This window comes from Trachypithecus francoisi, unplaced genomic scaffold (genome assembly GCF_009764315.1).
Source record: "Trachypithecus francoisi isolate TF-2019V2 unplaced genomic scaffold, Tfra_2.0 Lachesis_group4, whole genome shotgun sequence".
NCBI classification, from domain to species: Eukaryota; Metazoa; Chordata; class Mammalia; order Primates; family Cercopithecidae; genus Trachypithecus; species Trachypithecus francoisi.
The window spans coordinates 26,292,350-26,313,676 of record NW_022681469.1 but is presented as its reverse complement, the minus strand read 5'-3'; the positions used below and the strand labels follow the sequence as shown (position 1 = coordinate 26,313,676).

The window sequence follows — 21,327 nt, the reverse complement described above, 5'->3', positions numbered from 1 at the left end:
AGTCTCAGCTTTGAAGGATGCAAAATATTGATTCTGGGTCTGTCTGTGAGGGTGTGGCCAAAGGAGATTAACATTTGAGTCAGTGGGCTGGGAAAGGCAGGTCCACCCTTAATCTGGGTGGGCACCATCTAATCAGCTGCCAGTGCAGCTAGAATATAAAGCCGGCAGAAAAACATGAAAAGACGAGACTGGCCTAGCCTCCCAGCCTATATCTTTCTCCTGTGCTGGATGCTTCCTGCCCTCGAACACTGGACTCCAAACTCTTCAGTTTGGGGACTTGGACTCGCTCTCCTTGCTCCCCAGCTTGCAGACAGCCTATTGTGGGACCTTGTGATGGTGTGAGTTAATACTTAATGAACTTCCCTTTATATATATACCTATCCTATTAGTTCTATCCCTCTAGAGAACCCTAATACAGTCACTGTGCTCTGCTGAAGTCATGTGTCCATTGCTTCCTCCTTGGGGTCAAAGGTCATAGCATACTTAGTTTTGCACTCTCAATGCCAGCACAGCACCTGGCACAGAGTAAGAACTTGAATAGATTTTTTTGAACTGTATACTTGGATTTAGGGATATAGCGCCTGTCCCCAGGAGCTTGTAAATTGGCTGGATGATACACCCACAGGATGAAACATTCTAAGACAAAATACAGTATTAGATTCAAAATAACCAAGAGCTAGAACACACAAAGTTCCCAGCAATTAGAAGGAAAAAACAATGTGAGCTGACATTGCTAAGAGGTTTCCTGGAGGACTGAAGAGTAAGAAATACCGTGACAATTCCTCAGCTCCCTAGGACGAGCTGTTTATGACCCCACGGCCCTGCACCTTGCCCCATGCCTCTATCAGGCTGGACTCAAATCCCCAACTAACCCCAGAAGATGCAAAATCACGCAACAGCATCAGAAAATTCCATGTTTAATACTTAACAACACAGGAATTTTCCAAGGGCCAGGTTATTGAACTTGAAATAGGTAAATTAATGGCAAGTATTTATCTGCAGGCAGCCAAGATAGGATGCAACTCTTCCAGGAGGCTGGGGGATGGAGGAGGAGGCTCCAGGGATCTGTTAGGAGAAGCCCTCTCAACAGAACTCAGAGGGTAGAGAGCTTCAGGAGTGGGCATCCCCTTCAAAAGACTCCAATGTGCAGACGGAGGTGTGAGGAAAGCATCCACCATCTTGCAATAAGGATGGAAAATGAGCGCAAGAAACTTTCAGTTCAAAGCCTCCCATCTAACACCCAGGTTGGCTCAGCTCTGCACAAAACTCCAAGCAAACTGAAGGTTTCATAGCCAAATGCCAGTAAAGCTCCTTAGCCAAGAGGCTTCTGAGAGTGCAGGAGCCTAGGAATTAGGGACCACAAGAAACCAGGCAGGGGGCAGAGGAGAGAAGGGGCTACCCCAAGTCAAGCAGGGAAGCTGAGGCACCAGCATCCCGGACTTCCAGCCACATGGGTTGGGAGATCCCCTATAGTCTGATGTTCCAGGTATGGGGCTTCTAGAGTATGGTTTTCCAAGAATCTGTGAGCTCCAGAGACCTCATCAAGGAATATCCCCCAGGAGTGATAGATTGGCTGTTGTCCCACACTCTCGGCTCCATCCCGTGGTTGCTATACAAATGCTCAAATGCCCTGAAGCAAGTGGGCTTCAAAGCCCAGCCATACAAGGCCCAGGCAGTAGCAGCCAGTCACCTGCCAAAACCCTGCTCTGCTGTTGCCCTTCCAGATTCATGTAAAGCCATAGAAGGTCAGATTTCATATGATGCCACCCCACATGCTTCCCCCACTGCACTGCAATAAGGTGGCCTTGTTTGAGCAGAGAAAGAACTTCCCAGCCTAGCAGTTCTCTGAGCTTCATTCTCTTCCCAAAATGCCACTGGCCTCAGGCACTGAATCATTCTCGTCTCCCTTGGGCAAACCCAAGCCAGCCCTCACCTTTGCTATTTGAATGAGGCTGCAGAGACCACAGCTAGCTGCATGCAAAGGATGCAGGAGGTGGGGAGGGACTCAAGAAGAATTCTGCTCTATCCACCTTCCCCAACATGCACGAGCTCCCTCCCAGGAAGCTATTGCCTCAAGTCTTCTTGGTATTGTTTGATGCCTAAACAGTGCTTTGTAGAAATGCTTGGAATGACAAGGATGAGCGAGAGGGAATGCAGAGATAGCTGGTTCTACAAGTCCATTCCCAAAGAGCCTTTTGATCATTCCATTGGCTCTCAGCTCCCTCACCCTTCTCTTTCTCTGTCTATCACCTCTCCCGTTCCTCATCCCCCATCCCACTCTCAGACCAGGACCACAATTTGTATTCACACCTTCCCCTTTCCGTGGCTATGAAAAGGATGAATTACCTCCTCGATACGTGATGGCCCTGTCCAAGCACCCCTTCACCTGCTGGGTCCATAATTGAAGTGTGGTCTCTGAATCTGCAGCTGTCACAGGGGAATTGACAAAGATACCAGAGCAGGGTCCTGCACATACCAGGCTCTCCTTAGTTGCCTTGAGCACAGGAGAATGCAATTTTCCACAACCTGCACAAGAGGAAGGCCACACGACGTTCTCAGACACTTGAAGTACTCTTTAACTGGGAATAAAATATTAGCAAAGATGCCCCCAGACTTGCTTTCAGCTGCCCCTCGTCCCAGCTCCTGCCTAAGAAAATTCTGGAAGACTGACAGAAGCCATGCTTGTCTTCCAAGTCTATGAGAAACCCTTGGCAGCTTTAGCATTGGCTCGTCCTATGCCTCAGTTTCCCCACCTGTGATGTAGTTACTCCAGCAGAAAATCCATCAACAAGCAAATAACTGAAAATGAGGACAAGACATCCCAAAACCGCAGGTGGGAGGCTTTGCCTCATCTCTCACACCTTTGCCTCCCCATCTCCGATGGGCTGACTACAGAGACTTCCATCCTCCACTCCCTGCCCAGATCCTGAACTCATCCTGAGACAGGAAGCTTCTACGGTGGCTCAGTTTCTTTCTCCCCACTATAAAGTTTTCTACCTTGGTTCCAACTCCTAAATCCAAAAATAGATACTAAGCAGGAGTTTGCTGGCCTCCAACAGTACTAGAGTCTGCCCACAGCCCCCCAGTCAGCTGGGCTCCACTGTCTTTCATAGCAGTGCTTCCTGACAGCTTTTGACCAGGGCCCAGGCTGAAGCCTGGGCTCTCATCCACCCCCAGGGTCTGCCATGACGGAGCCTCCCCTCCCAGTGCACAGCCTCCTCCCTACACAGCTGTGTGTGCAAGAGAGACTGTGGTTTGGTTTCCCCATATCTGTCCCTCTATCACGGGCAGCTGTCATGCCAGGCACAGCCCTGTCCCCATCACTGCTTACCCCATGAGGTCATGAGCAGATCAACACACATCATAGCAGGTCTAGGCCTAGGATGGTTGGAAGACTGAGACAATCTTGGTAAAACTCCTATACAAGAAAATGCCAGGGTCAGGCATGGTGGCTGACACCTGTAATCCCAGCATTCTGGGAGGCTGAGGCAGGCAGATCACTTAAGGTCAGGAGTTCGAGACCAGCCTGGCCAACATGGTGAAATCCCATGTCTACTGAAAATACAAAAATTAACGGGGTGGTGGTCCGTGCCTGTAATCCCAGCTACTCTGGATGCTAAGGCAGGAAAATCACTTGAACCCAGGTGGTAGAGATTGCAGTGAGCCAAGATTGCACCACTGCACTCCAGCCTGGGTGACAGAGCAAGACTCTATCTCAAAAAACAGAAAAAAGAAAAAAAAATGCTGACCATTTGTACCCATGGTTTCTGGGCTATCACATCTTCATTCTCTTTTACCCTTTTTACCTTGATCACATGAAATAAAAAATAATAATAATAATGGTAAGGAAGCATTTTGAGCTTAGAGGGAGCAAGAGATGCTCTGTGTGTGTCTAACCAGAATGTCTTAGCCTGTGGGGACAAATGCTCACTGACATTCAACGTACAAAGAGCAATGACTCTGAGCCCCAGTCTGCTTAATCACAAGACATCTTATCTTTTCAAGTCTCCAGAAATCTCTAAGGTCCTCAGGAATTACACCCAAGTGTCGAGCACTTCCCAGTTCTAGTGGGCACCCCTCACATGGTGCTCTAGGGGTTGACGTCCCAGAGCAGCAACTCTGCAGCATCCGGGTCATATCAAAGTTCACCATCCAAGGATGGACTGAAAACACCCTTCATGGTGCCGAGCCTGGGGCCCCCAGACCTTATAACCCAGGTCAGTGGACCCAGAATAGCTTCTCTGCCTGAGATTCAGTGCTGATCCATCTCCTCCACATCCCGGGTGCCCAGATCCAGGGCTTCTCATTTAAAAGGGACAGTGACAATTCTTCCAGTCCTTAGACCTTTGTGCTAATTTTCTATAGCAGGGTAGCCTGTGCCTCAGTTTCCACTTCCAGTGCAAAGGGAAGATCAAACCTCATGCTCTTGTGTCCTCTCTCTGTTTCTATTTTCCTGAAAGCATCTCCCAACCTCCCCGATCTCTCACCATCATGACCATGAATACACTGACATCATTGTGTGTATAAGAAAAAGCAAGAATTCAGGCAAAGTAAAATATAATATTTGCCACTCAGCTTGTCCCTCATTCCCTGAAGCCCTGCCAAGAACCATGCGCCCCCACAATCACCAGTAGTAAAATGTTCCTAAAAAGAACATTTATCTTTCCAGGCTTTACCTCTGCGTTGAGTCAACACTGCCCCTGCCAACCCCCACCCAGTTCTCCAGCATGGGTGGAACCAAAGGGGCCATTCAAGGGGTCTTGCAGAACAAAGGATTAATCTTCTCCAAAATAATGTTAAAGTTTTCATCTATAGCTAGGAAAAAAATGCATGCAATTTTTCCAATGATAAATTTCCTGGCTTCTATACTCAAATTGTAAAAGTCTTAAAAGCCACGGCACCCAGTTCCATGTGACACTTGTAACTTTCCAGACCACTGATCAGAGTCATGGGTAGAAAGGGCACCACAGAGGAGACCCAAGCTCCAGCCCCAGCCCTTTCTCTAACTGGCTTGGGGTAAGAACACTGCCCAAGTTCCTCATCTGTGAGTTGAGGGGATTCGGCTAGATTTCTAAGGACTGCAGAGCTCCAACATTCTAGCATTGCACTATCACTTATGATAAGTAATTACAACCAAGACAGGATTTGACCTTGACACCAGCGTCTGAAGCATATATGAAAGATCTCTGTTATTACTTCCCAAAGCAGAAATGGTGCTCTGTTCTTGCAGAGGATCAGGAAGAGATTGCAGTGAGCCAACAGATGTTCATGGAGTATCTACTGCGTGCCAGACCATGTGCTGGGTGCTGAGGTACACAGTGACCAGAGAAGACGTGATCAGCATAGAACCGACAATCAAAGAAGTTGTGGCTTTCACGGATTTTTCAGTTGGTAGGAAAAACTTACACTAAATAACCATAGGTTACAGAATGCATCGCATCCCCCTAAAATTAATTTGTTGAGGCCCTAAGCCCAATGTGACTGTATTTGGAGATAGGGCCTTTGGGGAGGTAATAAGATTAAATGAGGTCATGTGACTGGTGTCCTTATAAGAAAAGGAAGAAAGACCAGAGCTTGCTATCTCTGCATGTACAAAGAAAAGGGGTTAAGAGAGCACACAGAGAAAAGGCAGCCATCTGCAAGCGAGAAAGAGAGCCGTCACCAGAAACCACATATGCTGGCTCCTCGATCGTGAACTTACGGTTTCCAAGAGTATGAGAAAAATCAATGTTTTTCAGTTACCCAATCTGCAATATTTTGTTATGGCAGCCCAAGCTGACCAATACACCATGTTTACACCAAGTTTCATCAAATCCAGGACACTATTGACTTTGTGACACACCATTGCCTTATGTCTGCTGAAGAAAAAAAAAGGGCGGGGGGCACTGCCAATTAAACACAATTACTTCTGGTCACTTACAACTTTTAGATTCATTGAAAAACTCTTTTAGAATCATTTAGTTTGCCTTGCTCTTATACAGGCAAAAAGGGGAATAAAAGCAAAATAAATTAATTACACTATCCCTAAAACTTCTTAGTCAGTGTCGAAGTCTTCTGAATCACTTTCCAACTCAGACTTGAAAATGGCACCCTGGATGGATGATGGATGAGGTCATATTTCCTAAAAGTGTGCTCCGCTATTGCTTCCAAGACTTTCTTCCAAGTTCTTGACATTCATCATGCAAATGGATGTTGATGCTTCCATGCTTGCCTGTGATACACAATTCTTGCAAACTAATGTAACTGTAACATAGCTTCATCTCCTTGTGAACTCTTTCTTTCTTTGTCCTTATGTTAATCTGCTTAGGCTGACATAACAAAATACCACAGCCTGGGTAGCTTAAACAACAGAGCTTTTCATTTTCTCACAATTCTGGAGAACGAAGTTCAAGATCAAGGTGCAGGCAGCTTTGGTTTCTCCTGAGGCCTTCTCCTTGACTTGCAAATGGTCACCTTCCTGCTGCATCCTCACATGGCCTTTCCTCTGTGCTCACACATCCCTGGTATCTCTTCTTCTTGTAAGGACACCAGTCATGTTGGATGAGGGGTCTATCCATATGACCTTATTTAACCTTAATTACCTCCGCAAAGGCCTTATTTTGAAATACAGTCACATTGGGGGTTAGAGCTTCAACATGTGAATTTAAGGGGGACACAATTCAGGCTACTAGTCTTGTAAAGCATTTTGTTGTTACTTTGCAAGAGAATAGTGATCTTTTACTTTCAAATGATAAAAAATTTGCTTTGCTTGCTAGCATCAAATTGACACCCTGCTGTTCTGTTTTCTTTCTATATAAACTTTTTGTTTTGGTACCAAATTAGAGTAATATTGTTTTTTAAAAGGTATTTTAAATATAAACTACACCCCAGATATGCAATGTCAATCATGCACCTAAATCCATTGGAGGGATGACAACATAAGCACCCATGACCAAGTCTGTGCATGCTCAGACAATGATCACAGCAGTCAACGCTCTTGTCCAACCCACAGCATCATAAAATAGCATTTAACAGTGAGACACATCCCCCTTTCAGAAATGTTAAATGTGGGGAAAAGTGTGTGTGTTTTAGATGAAATATGGTAAAAAATAAATAAATAAATAAATAAATTAGGATATCCATGTAATTCTTGTGCAGTTTGAGTTTTTAATAAATTCACTTCTATATAATATATAAGCAAATTGCAAAGTGTGACAGAGAATGAATTTACTCAAGATTTCAATGAAATTTTTAATGATTCATTTGTTCTAATTTCTTTCTTTAATTTTCTAGGTAATAAACCCTTCACTATACGGAATGGTTCTATCCAAATATATCTAAAATGATGCTGGATATGTCGAAAGCCAACATTTCGGTAATTAAATATAGTAAATTATGATTAAATTTCCTCTCTTTTCCTTCTTGCAGATTGTTTGTATTATAGAAATAAACATATTAAAATTCCCAACAGCATACAAACCTTAGGGTCACCCTGTATAGTATTAAGTGATTGATCACAAGTCTACAGAATGCTGGGATGAACAGAGTTGCCCCTAAGAAAGGATTTCTCAAGCTGACCCCAGAAGGTGAGTTAGGAGTCAGCCAGGGAGAAGGGATATTCCAAGGAGAAGGAACAGCATGCACAGGGTCCTGGAGGTAGCAGACAGAAACTAGGGAAGAGGCAGACAGACTTGAAGTTGAGGGTGAGGGATGGGGGGCACGGGAGGGCACAGAGCAGGGATACAGGCAAATGCCTTCCTGGGCCCACCTCACCACGTCTAGGCCATCCCAGAGTGCAAGGAGGTTGCTCACTGCTTCAGTTTTTTTTTTTTTTTTTTTCTTTTTTTCTTTTTATTATACTTTAAGTTCTAGGGTACATGTGCATAACGTTTATATCATGTATAACTCCCCAGTGCAATCCCTCCCTCCTCCCCCCTCCCCATGATAGGCCCCAGTGTTTGATGTTCCCTTCCCGAGTCCAAGTGATCTCATTGTTCAGTTCCCACCTATGAGTGAGAACATGCGGTGTTTGGTTTTCTCTTCTTGTGATAGTTTGCTAAGAATGATGGTTTCCAGCTGCATCCATGTCCCTACAAAGGACGCAAACTCATCCTTTTTGATGGCTACATAGTATTCCATGGTGTATATGTGCCACATTTTCTTAATCCAGTCTGTCACAGATGGACATTTGGGTTGATTCCAAGTCTTTGCTATTGTGATAGTGCCGCAATAAACATACGTGTGCATGTGTCTTTGTAGTAGAGTAATTTATAATCCTTTGGGTATATACCAGTAGTGGGATGGCTGGGTCATATGGTACATCTAGTTCTAGATCCTTGAGGAATCGCCATACTGTTTTCCATAATGGTTGAACTAGTTTACAATCCCACCAACAGTGTAAAAGTGTTCCTATTTCTCCACATCCTCTCCAACATCTATTGTTTCCTGACTTCTTAATGATTGCCATTCTAACTGGTGTGAGATGGTATCTCATTGTGGTTTTGATTTGCATTTCTCTGATGGCGAGTGATGATGAGCATTTTTTCATGTGTCTGTTGGCTGTATGGATGTCTTCTTTTGAGAAATGTCTGTTCATATCCTTTCCCCACTTTTTGATGGGGTTGTTTGTTTTTTCTTGTATATTTGTTTGAGTTCTTTGTAGATTCTGGATATTAGCCCTTGTCAGATGAGTAGGTGCAAAAATTTCTCCCATTCTGTAGGTTGCCTGTTCACTCTGATGGTAGTTTCTTTTGCTGTGCAAAGCTCTTTAGTTTAATGAGATCCCATTTGTCAATTTTGGCTTTTGCTGCCGTTGCTTTTGGTGTTTTAGACATGAAGTCCTTGCCCATGCCTATGTCCTGAATGGTACTACCTAGATTTTCTTCTAGGGTTTTATGGTATTAGGTCTAACATTTAAGTCTCTAATCCATCTTGAATTAATTTTCGTATAAGGGGTAAGGAAAGGATCCAGTTTCAGCTTTCTACTTGTGGCTAGCCAATTTTCCCAGCACCATTTATTAAATAGGGAATCCTTTCCCCATTTCTTGTTTTTGTCAGGTTTGTCAAAGATCAGATGGCTGTAGATGTGTGGTATTATTTCTGAGGACTCTGTTCTGTTCCACTGGTCTATTTCTCTGTTGTGGTACCAGTACCATGCTGTTTTGGTTACTGTAGCCTTGTAGTATAGTTTGAAGTCAGGTAGCGTGACGCCTCCAGCTTTGTCCTTTGACCTAGGATTGTCTTGGCAATGCGGGCTCTTTTTGGTTCCATATGAACTTTAAAGCAGTTTTTTCCAATTCTGTGAAGAAACTCATTGGTAGCTTGATGGGGATGGCATTGAATCTATAAATAACCTTGGGCAGTATGGCCATTTTCACGATATTGATTCTTCCTATCCATGAGCATGGTATGTTCTTCCATTTGTTTGTGTCCTCTTTGATTTCACTGAGCAGTGGTTTGTAGTTCTCCTTGAAGAGGTCCTTTACATCCCTTGTAAGCTGGATTCCTAGGTATTTTATTCTCTTTGAAGCAATTGTGAATGGAAGTTCTCCTGACTTGGCTCTCTGCTTGTCTGTTACTGGTGTATAAGAATGCTTGTGATTTTTGCACATTAATTTTGTATCCTGAGACTTTGCTGAAGTTGCTTATCAGCTTAAGGAGATTTTGGGCTGAGACGATGGGGGTTTTCTAAATATACAATCATGTCATCTGCAAACAGGGACAATTTGACTTCTTCTTTTCCTAACTGGATACCCTTGATTTCTTTCTCTTGCCTGATTGCCCTAGCCAGAACTTCCAACACTATGTTGAATAGGAGTGGTGAGAGAGGGCATCCCTGTCTTGTGCCAGTTTTCAAAGGGAATTTTTCCAGTTTTTGCCCATTCAGTATGATATTAGCTGTGGGTTTGTCGTAAATAGCTCTTATATTTTGAGGTACGTTCCATCAATACCGAATTATTGAGCGTTTTTAGCATAAGGGCTGTTGAATTTTGTCAAAAGCCTTTTCTGCATCTATTGAGATAATCATGTGGTTCTTGTCTTTGGTTCTGTTTATATGCTGGATTACGTTTATTGATTTGCGAATGTTGAACCAGCCTTGCATCCCAGGGATGAAGCCCACTTGATCATGGTGGATAAGCTTTTTGATGTGCTGCTGAATCCGGTTTGCCAGTATTTTTGAGATTTTTGCATCGATGTTCATCAGGGATATTGGTCTAAATTCTCTTTTTTTGTTGTGTCTCTGCCAGGCTTTGGTATCAGGATGATGTTGGCCTCATAAAATGAGTTAGGGAGGATTCCCTCTTTTTCTATTGATTGGAATAGTTTCAGAAGGAATGGTACCAGCTCCTCCTTGTACCTCTGGTAGAATTCAGCTGTGAATCCATCTGGTCCTGGACTTTTTTTCGTGGGTAGGCTATTAATTGTTGCCTCAATTTCAGAGCCTGTTATTGGTCTATTCAGGGATTCAACTTCTTCCTGGTTCAGTCTTGGGAGAGTGTAAGTGTCCAGGAAATTATCCATTTCTTCTAGATTTTCTAGTCGATTTGCGTAGAGGCATTTATAGTATTCTCTGATGGTTGTTTGTATTTCTGTGGGGTCGGTGGTGATATCCCTTTATCATTTTTATTGCGTCTATTTGATTCCTCTCTCTTTCTTCTTTATTAGTCTTGCTAGCGGTCTGTCAATTTTGTTGATCTTTTCAAAAAACCAACTCCTGGATTTTGATTTTTTGGAGGGTTTTTTGTGACTCTATCTCCTTCAGTTCTGCTCTGATCTTAGTTATTTCTTGCCTTCTGCTAGCTTTTGAATGTGTTTGCTCTTGCCTCTCTAGTTCTTTTAATTGTGATGTTAAAGTGTCAATTTTAGATCTTTCCTGCTTTCTCTTGTGGGCATTTAGTGCTATAAATTTCCCTCTACACACTGCTTTAAATGTGTCCAGAGATTCTGGTATGTTGTATCTTTGTTCTCATTGGTTTCAAAGAACATCTTTATTTCTGCTTTCATCGTGTATGTACCCAGTAGTCATTCAGGAGCAGGTTATTCAGTTTCCATGTAGTTGAGCGGTTTTGATTGAGTTTCTTAGTCCTGAGTTCTAGTTTGATTGCACTGTGGTCTGAGAGACAGTTTGTTATAATTTCTGTTCTTGTACATTTGCTGAGGAGTGCTTTACTTCCAATTATGTGGTCAATTTTGGAATAAGTGCGATGTGGTGCTGAGAAGAATGTATATTCTGTTGATTTGGGGTGGAGAGTTCTATAGATGTCTATTAGGTCCGCTTGGTGCAGAGATGAGTTCAATTCCTGGATATCCTTGTTAACTTTCTGTCTCGTTGATCTGTCTAATGTTGACAGTGGAGTGTTGAAATCTCCATTATTATTGTATGGGAGTCTAAGTCTCTTTGTAGGTCTCTAAGGACTTGCTTTATGAATCTGGGTGCTCCTGTATTGGGTGCATATATATTTAGGAGAGTTAGCTCTTCCTGTTGAATTGATCCCTTTACCATTATGTAATGGCCTTCTTTGTCTCTTTTGATCTTTGATGGTTTAAAGTCTGTTTTATCAGAGACTAGGATTGCAACCCCTGCTTTTTTTTGTTCTCCATTTGCTTGGTAGATCTTTCTCCATCCCTTTATTTTGAGCCTATGTATGTCTCTGCATGTGAGATGGGTCTCCTGAATACAGCAGACTGATGGGTCTTGACTCTTTATCCAGTTTGCCAGTCTGTGTCTTTTAATTGGAGCATTTAGTCCATTTACATTAAGGTTAATATTGTTATGTGTGAACTTGATCCTGTCATTATGATATTAACTGGTTATTTTGCTCATTAGTTGATGCAGTTTCTTCCTAGCCTCGATGGTCTTTACATTTTGGCATGTTTTTGCAATGGCTGGTACCGGTTGTTCCTTTCCATGTTTAGGGCTTCCTTCAGGGTCTCTGTAAGGCAGGCCTGGTGGTGACAAAATCTCTAAGCATTTGCTTATCTGTAAAGGATTTTATTTCTCCTTCACTGATGAAACTTAGTTTGGCTGGATATGAAATTCTGGGTTGAAAATTCTTTTCTTTAAGAACGTTGAATATTGGCCCCCACTCTCTTCTGGCTTGTAGAGAGATCTGCTGTTAGTCTGATGGGCTTCCCTTTGTGGGTAACCCGACCTTTCTCTCTGGCTGCCCTTAAGATTTTTTCCTTCATTTCAACTTTGGTGAATCTGGCAATTATGTGTCTTGGAGTTGCTCTTCTGGAGGAGTATTTGTGGCGTTCTCTGTATTTCCTGAATTTGAATGTTGGCCTGCCCTACTAGGTGGGGAAGTTCTCCTGGATGATATCCTGAAGAGTGTTTTCCAACTTGGTTCCATTTTCCCCTCACTTTCAGGCACCCCAATCAGACGTAGATTTGGTCTTTTTACATAATCCCATACTTCTTGCAGGCTTTGTCATTTTTTTTTCTTCTTTTTTCTTTTGGTTTTCTCTTCTCGCTTCATTTCATTCATTTGATCCTCAATCGCTGATACTCTTTCTTCCAGTTGATCGAGTCGGTTACTGAAGCTTGTGCATTTGTCACGTATTTCTCGTGTCATGGTTTTCATCTCTGTCATTTCGTTTATGATCTTCTCTGCATTAATTAGTCTAGCTGTCAATTCTTCCACTTTTTTTCAAGATTTTTAGTTTCTTTGCGCTGGGTACGTAATTCCTCCTTTAGCTCTGAGAAGTTTGATGGACTGAAGCCTTCTTCTCTCATCTCGTCAAAGTCATTCTCTGACAGCTTTGATCCGTTGCTGGCGATGGGCTGCGCTCCTTTGCAGGGGGAGATGCGCTCTTATTTTTTGAATTTCCAGCTTTTCTGCCCTGCTTTTTCCCCATCTTTGTGGTTTTATCTCTCTCTGGTCTTTGATGATGGTGACGTACTGAAGGGGTTTTGGTATAGGTGTCCTTCCTGTTTGATAGTTTTCCCTCTGACAGTCAGAAGGACTGTCTGTTGGTCTGTTGGAGATTGCTTGAGGTCCACTCCAGACCCTGTTTGCCTGGGTATCAGCAGCAGAGGTTGCCAAAGATAGAATATTGCTGAGCAGTGAGTGTACCTGTCTGATTCTTCCTTTGGAAGTTTCCTCTCAGGGATGACTCCACCCTGTGAGGTGTGGGGTGTCAGACTGCCCCTAGTGGGGGATGTCTCCCAGCTAGGCTACTCAGGGGTCAGGGACCCACCTGAGCAGGCAGTCTGTCCGTTCTCGGATCTCAACCTCCGCGTTGGGAGATCCACGGCTCTCCCCAAAGCTGTCAGACAGAGTCGTTCCCCCTGCACAGCCCCCGCTGCTTTCCCTATGGACCTCAGCTGTGGGCTGTCCCCAGAGGTGGAGTCTACAGAGACAGGCAGGTTTCCTTGAGCTGCTGTGAGCTCCACCCAGTTCGAGCTTCCCAGCGGCTTTGTTTACCTACTTAAGCCTCAGCAATGGCGGGCGCCCCTCCCCCAGCCTCGCTGCTGCCTTGCGGATAGATCCCCGCAGACGGCTGTGTTAGCAGTGAGGAGGCTCGTGGGCGTGGGACCCTCCCGGCCAGGTGTGGGATATATTCTCCTGGTGTGCCTGTTTCCTTAAAGCGCAGTATTGGGGTGGGAGTTACGCGATTTTCCAGGTGTTATGTGTCTCAGTTCCCCTGGCTAGGAAAACGGATTTCCTTCCCCCTTGCGCTTCCAGGTGAGGCGATGCCTCGCCCTGCTTCAGCTCACGCTGGTCAGGCTGCAGCAGCTGACCAGCACCGATTGTCCGGCACTCCCTAGAGAGATGACCCCAGTACCTCAGTTGAAAATGCAGAAATCACCGGTCTTCTGTGTTACTCGCGCTGGGAGTTGGAGACTGGAGCTGTTCCTATTCGGCCATCTTCAAAAAAGTCTGCTTCAGTTTTTATAACAGCAAAAGATTACAGATAATCTCAATGTTTCATCCATAAGTGGCTGGTTAAAGAAACTACGGTTTACCCAAACAGAATTTTAGAAAGTTCAAAAAAACCAACATGGAACTCTGTATTCTATGCAGTGCTCTCCAAGACAATTTTTTTTTTTTTTGAGGCGGGTCTCGCTCTGTCGCCCGGACTGGAGTGCAGTGGCCAGATCTCAGCTCACTGCAAGCTCCGCCTCCTGGGTTCCGCCATTCTCCTGCCTCAGCCTCCCAAGTAGCTGGGACTACAGGCGCCCGCCACCTCGCCCGGCTAGTTTTTGTATTTTTAGTAGAGACGGGGTTTCACCGTATTAGCCAGGGTGGTCTCGATCTCCTGACCTCGTGATCCGCCCGTCTCGGCCTCCCAAAGTGCTGGGATTACAGGCTTGAGCCACCGCGTCTCCAAGACAAATTAAGTGCTAGATACAAAATGTGCTAGATAGAAAGTGCTAGATGCAAAACAGTGAGTATGAAATGATACAATTTGTGTTAAAAAATTAATTTACACATGCTTATATGTGCTAGACTATTTCTTGAAGGATACACAATCAACTAAAAGGGCTGGTGACCTCCAGAGAAGAGTATTAGGTGACTGGGGACAGGGTGGGAGGGAGACTTTCAATGGTCTGCCATTGAATCTTTTTAGTCCTGCAGGAGGAGGAGGAGGAGGAGGGAGAAGAAAGATGTTTTAAGTAGAAGGGCAGCTCATATAAGACTGTGGCTCTGTTTGGGGGAAGGCTTGCGTGTGAACAGGTAATGATGAAGCTCCTCCATGTTCCTTCAGTTTCCTGCAGGATTCCTTCTGTCTGGTATTGTTTTTCTGCTGTTTCACACAGAGATGCTCTTTGAGAAAGATCATAAACTCCTCAAGGGCAGGAATCTTCACATGCAAGTTCAGAGCCCCCACAAGTGCCCTAACACACATGAAACACAGCAAAGCGTGTCTTAATTCCAGCTGCCAGATGTGCTGGCTCACCTGCCCCCAGCCCCCACTCCACACGAAGCAGCCTCTGGAGTCTGCCCCAGACCCAAATGCTGCATAATCAAGCTGGGGAAATTCTCTCCTCCTAGAAATTCCAGCCCAGTCTCAGAGGCCATATTAGAACTGCTCTTTGTGGTTAAAACGACTTTCGCAGGCACCAAGGGGAAGGGTTTCCAAACTGAGGGTTCACAATCCACCAGTAAGTTGTGAAATCAATGTGGTGAATCCAACAAGCCTTTTTTAAAAAGAATGAGGGCCTGGCGAGGTGGAGCACACCTGTAATCCCAGGATTTTGAGAGGCCAAGGTGAAGATTGTTTGACGACGGGAGTTCAAGACCAGTCTCAGCAACACAGCAAGATCCCATCTCTACAAAAAAAAATTTTTTTAATTACCCAGGTGTTATGGCCCATGCTTGTAATTCCTGCTACTGGGGAGGCTGAGGCAGGAGGACTGCTTGAGCCCAGGAGTTTGAGGCTGCAGTGATCTAAGATTGCACCACTACACTCCAGCCTAAGTAAAAGGAGATCCTGTCTCTTAGAAAAAAAAGAATGGAAATTTTCAAAAGTCAGAATATATCACACACTAGTAAAAATTAGTATTATTTTGTGAAAATGTTTAATTTCAAATGCGTGTGTGGACAGTGGGTCACAGGTAAAACATATTTCTTATGGTGGGTTGCAGCCAAAAGTGTTTGAAAGGCAGTGGCCTAGAGGAGTGAGTGAGCAAAGGGCTCTGGAGTCCAGCAAAGCTTAGTTCAAACCCCACATCTATGATTTTGTCTCCCTGGCAGGTGACTTAACCTCCCCTCATGGTACAATGGAGACAGTAGCAACGCCCACCTCATGGGATGGTTGCAAGGTGCTTAGGCTTATCTTGAAATCTTGGCTTAACACTTGATAAATGGTTAGCACTCGAGAAACATTCACTATCACTATCACAACCAAGAAATATGCCCTTCATCTTGCTCAAGAATCTCTGGCACCAAAGCAAACCATAAACTTGGTCATGGCCTGTGTTCCTGGCTACCCCATGGCTCTTCTGCCTGGAGGTTCTCCCTAGCGTCCTCCTTCTCACTCCACAGACAGCACTCCACTGCTTCCTGCCTCTTCATCATCAAAGGGGCTGGGTGACCAGAAAGGCACATTTCAGTTCAGGGGAGAACATTACTTTACTCTAATAGGACATTCGTTATCCCAGCCCCCTTTCAGCATTGGTTCCAGGGAAATAGATGGTCCCAGCCACTGTAATTCCTTCATGATATATTTAAAGAGGAAGATGATGAAGGAAATAACGGCAGCCAATCTGTGGTTGGAAAGAGTATATGATGTGCATGCCCTGTCCAAAATTTAAAGATGATGAATCAATATCTGAGAGGCAGAGAAAGTGCTTTATTAGGACCTTTGACAAGAAGACACCCTTTCTGGCTCCCAGTGGCAGACTGAACCACGGGGAGGTTTGGTTCTAAGTCTCCTCATCTGACAAAAATCTCAAGGTCCACCTCCCTCTCTCGCTTATACTTCCCAAACCAACTGCCAACCCTGTGTGCCCAGCTCAGGTACAGGTCAAGAGAGATGGGCCCAGCTGAGAGCCTGAGGGTACTGGAGAGACCAACAGATGTTTCCCCTCAGGTTAGGACCACACCCAGTGCCTCTGGGTCAGGAAGTACTGGGATGCCTTCTCAGGTGTGTCAGCTTAGTTTGCAGAGCTGAGCATGGGCCACAGGGGCGAGCCATCTGTTACTAAGGATGCCCATTAAGAACCTACACTGTAACCAGATGCCAAGTCTCATGCAGCTGCTTCCTTTGCCCTCATTTCATGGTCCCAGTCTGATATGGTTTGGCTCTGTGTCCCCACCCAAATCTCATCCTGAATTGTAATCCTCATAATCCCCACGTATCGAGGGAGTAGACTGGTGGGAGGTGATTGGATCATGGGGGCAGTTTCCCTCGTGCTGTTCTCATGATAGTGAGTTCTCATGAGATTTGATGGTTTTACAAGTGTTTGACAGCTCCTCCTTCACGTGCACTCTCTCTCCTGCTGCCTTGTGAAGAAGGTGCCAGCTTCCCTTTCTGCCATGATTGTAAGTTTCTTGAGGCCTCCCAAGCCATGTGGAACTGTGAGTCAATTAAACCTCTTTTCATTATAAATTATCCAGTCTTGGTTATTTCTTTATAGCAGTTTGAAAATGGACTAATACACAGTTTCCATAAGAATACTAGGAGCGCATTTTGGGCAGCTGGGGCTGCTATGGCCCACTGGTAGGGGCTCATCCTATGAGTAAGGAAATTGAGATGTAGAGTTGTTGAATGCATGAAACTAGGCTGGAACTAGGACCCAATTCCCAAGCTGCTGCCGGTTCCACAGTCTCACAGACACAAGTTGGGAAGAGTGCAAAGTGATGTGCACACGTAAGGTGGCATTACCATCAAGGGAAGTGAAAGCAGTAAGAGCTACAATGATTGGTCAGAGCAGTGAGGAAGAGAACAGGACTGTAAAGAGAGAGGAGCCAAAGACAGGCTTGATTAGAAACCCAGGGTGAATTTTGTGCTTGAGCCAGTACCTTGAATTCCAAGGTCAGAAGGCTTTGTGTGGATCTGAGGGGTGGTGGACATTTGCATTCCTGTTGCTTGCCGCCCCAGCGGCTGGCCTGATTTCCATTTCTAACAGTGGCACTTGCTGTGGAGGTACAGTATATTATGGACTAATTAAGGCTGTTAATGATAGTGGCAATCCATTAAGTGATCAACGGTATTATTCTGATCTATCTCTGTCACCTCCTTTCATCAGGCCATTAAGGTGACAAGCTTCATAGAACAGGCTAATCTCCCCTCTGTCAGCCCCTTGATGTTTTCTTCCCTGGAAGAGCTATGGACTCTCTGGGGATGAGTCATCCAAGGATACAGCTGAAGGACTGGACTCACCAAGCTCCTCCTCCACTCTCAGTCTGTTCCACTCAGAACACCTGGGCTCATGGGAAGTCTCTTTTGTATTCCCTCCCTGTTATGGACTGAATGTTTCTGGCTCCCTAAATTTCCTGTGTTGAAGCCCTAATCTCCAATGTGATGATATTTGGAGATGGGGCCTTTGGGAGGTGTTCAGGTTTAGATACGGTCATGAGAGCAGGGTCCCAGTGATGGAATTAGTGTCCTTATGAGAAGAGGAAGAGAGACCAGAGTGCTCTCTCTGCCCTGTGAGGACACAGTGAGAAGGTGGCCGTCTGCTAGCCAGCAAGAGGGCCCTTACCAGGAACCAGTCCTACTGATACCTTGCTCCTGGCCTTCCTAGCCCCCAGAACTTTGGGAAATCAATGCCTGTTGTTTAGACCACTCAGTCTGAGCTCTACCGGTGGGTTCATCATACGAAAGAGGAAATTGAGATGTAGAGTTGTTGAATGCATGAAACTAGGCTGGACCTAGGACCCAATTCCCAAGCCACATGCTGGTTCTACAGTCTCACAGACACACAGCCACACATATGAACACACACTGTTATACACTCACAAACACATGCTATCATATACACATACATACACTCACACGTACACCAACATACACACACGCAGTCACATACATATACATCCACAAACACACGCTGTCATACACTCACACCCACATGCTATCATATACACACATCTACACTCACACATACACCAACATACACACACACGCAGTCACACACACACATATACATTCACAAACACACATTGTCACACACTCACAAACACCCACATGCTATCATATACACACACATGCACTCACACATACACAACATACACACACACAGTCACACACACATATACATTCACAAACACACGCTGTCATACACTCACAAACACCCACATGCTATCATATACACTCACACATACACCAACATACACACACAGTCACACACATACGTATACATTCACAAACACACGCTGTCATACACTCACAAACACCCACATGCTATCATATACACACATATACACTCACACATACACTAACATACACACATACATACAGTCACACACATACATATACATTCACAAACACATGCTGTCATACACTCACAAACACCCACATGCTATCATGTACACACATATACACTCACACATACACTGGCATACACACACATACAGGCACACACATACATATACATTCACAAAGACACGCTGTCATACACTCACAAACACCCACATGCTATCATATATACACATATACACTCACACATACACTAACATACACACAGTCACACACATACATATACATTCACAAACACAAACACCCACATGCTATCATATACACACATATACACTCACACATACACTAACATACACACACAGTCACACACATACATATACATTCACAAACACACGCTGTCATACACTCACAAACACCCACATGCTATCATGTACACACATATACACTCACACATACACTAACATACACACACATGCAGTCATGCACATATACATTCACAAACACATGCTGTCATACACTCACACCCACATGCTATCAAATACACACACATACACACACACACACACTCACATACACACACAGTCACACATATACTCACATATACACTCACAAACACTGTCATACACTCACACTATCATATAAACATATACACTCACACATACACTCACATATACACACAGTCACACGTATACTCACATATACACTCACAAACACACACTGTCGTACACACTCACACTACCATATACACATATACACTCACATATACACACATATACACACAGTCACACGTATACTCACATATACACTCACAAACACACACTGTCGTACACACAGTCACATTATCAAATACACATATACACTCACACATACACTCACATATACACACAGTCACACATATACTCACATATACACTCACAAACACACACTGTTATACACTCACACTGTCATATACACATATACTCACACATACACTCACACACACAGTCACACATATACTCACACATACACTCACACACACACAGTCACACATATACTCACATACACTCACACACACGCAATTACACGCATACATATACACTCACAAACGCTATCATGTACACACATATACACTCACACACAGTCACAAACATACACATACATCCAAAATATACACTCATAAACACACTGTCATATACACACATACACACACATACACTCACACACATATCCACATTCTCCCATATACGCTCACGAACACACACTGTCATACACTCACACACACACTTACATACACATTCACACAGTCACATATATACTCACATAAACACTCATGAACACACAGTCATACACCCACAAACACACATACACTCACACACACAGTCACATATATACTCACATATACACTCATGCACACACACAAACTCACAAACTCAGTGTCATATACACACATATGCACTCACACATACACTCACATACACACACCATGTCACACACACACATATGCATCCACTTACACACTCACACTTCATATATGTCCTTCTAAGCACAGATACGCTTTCCATTTCTGACAGTATCAATAATTCCTGATTAGTGAGACCAGTGACTTACAGAACCTTCCTCTTTTCCAACTCTTACCAATTTTTCAGTGATATGAAATATAGAATTTGGCCATTTCCCATGGGGCTTCAGCCAAGGGACATCACTAAGAGCTGTATCTCAGCTTTCCTCTGCCTTCACACTCTCAACAGTAATGCTGCTCAGTATCCCCAGTGATCCCTAATGAGGGGGCTCCTCCACCCAATGCTTTTTACCTTTTCGGGGTAATTAAAGCAGAAGCATTCAAGGTTTCAGTCCCCATGTTCCCTCCTCAATCCAGCTACAGAGGGGAAATACTGGTCTGATTGGGCTGTGTTCCATAACGCTGACTGGGTCACGCTACTCGTGGGCAAGATCTCCATGCATTAAGATCTCCATGCAGTCTGCATCTCATGATTAGACTGGGTTCTGGAATGCATAACCCCAGTCTAATCATGAGAATCCACAAGACAGACCCAAATTGAGAGGGATTCTACAAAATACATGACCAGCACTCTTCTAAGGTGTCAAGGTCATGAAAAACAAGACTGGAAAGCCATCACAGACTGGAGGAGACTAAGAAGACCTGACAACTAAATGCCACGTGGGACCCTGGAGGGGACTGGAAACAGTAGTAGAAGAGCTGGTGACAATCTGAATGAAGTCTGTAATTTGGGTAACAGTATTTTACCAATATTAATTCCCCTCCTCTGCCAATGCAATGAGGGGTATGTAAAAGGTTAACATTAGGGGAGGCTGGTGAAGAATATACAGGAACTCTCTACTATCGTGACAACTTTTCTGTAAATGTAAGGTTCTTTCCAACTAAAACATTTAACTTTAAAAAAAAAAAAAAAAAAGCCAGGCCCAGGCTATATTACAATGTTCACTGAGAACATGCTGCTAGCACGGACCTGGCGGTGA

General features: G+C 44.3%; 1 protein-coding gene across 1 annotated transcript in view; it reads right to left on the bottom strand.

Annotated features, from left to right (window-relative positions):
* PLXNA4 (plexin A4) overlaps positions 1-20,818 on the bottom strand; it is a 526,156-nt gene extending 505,338 nt beyond the window's left edge. Inside the window, exons 1-2 of the mRNA XM_033192852.1 lie at positions 20,640-20,818; positions 17,451-17,566 (exon numbers count right to left, since the gene is read on the bottom strand). Of these exons, the coding sequence (XP_033048743.1) occupies positions 17,451-17,508 (58 nt within the window). The 5' untranslated portion in view covers positions 17,509-17,566; positions 20,640-20,818. The remainder of the gene's footprint in view (positions 1-17,450; positions 17,567-20,639) is intronic.
* Between the last annotated feature and the right edge of the window lie 509 nt (positions 20,819-21,327).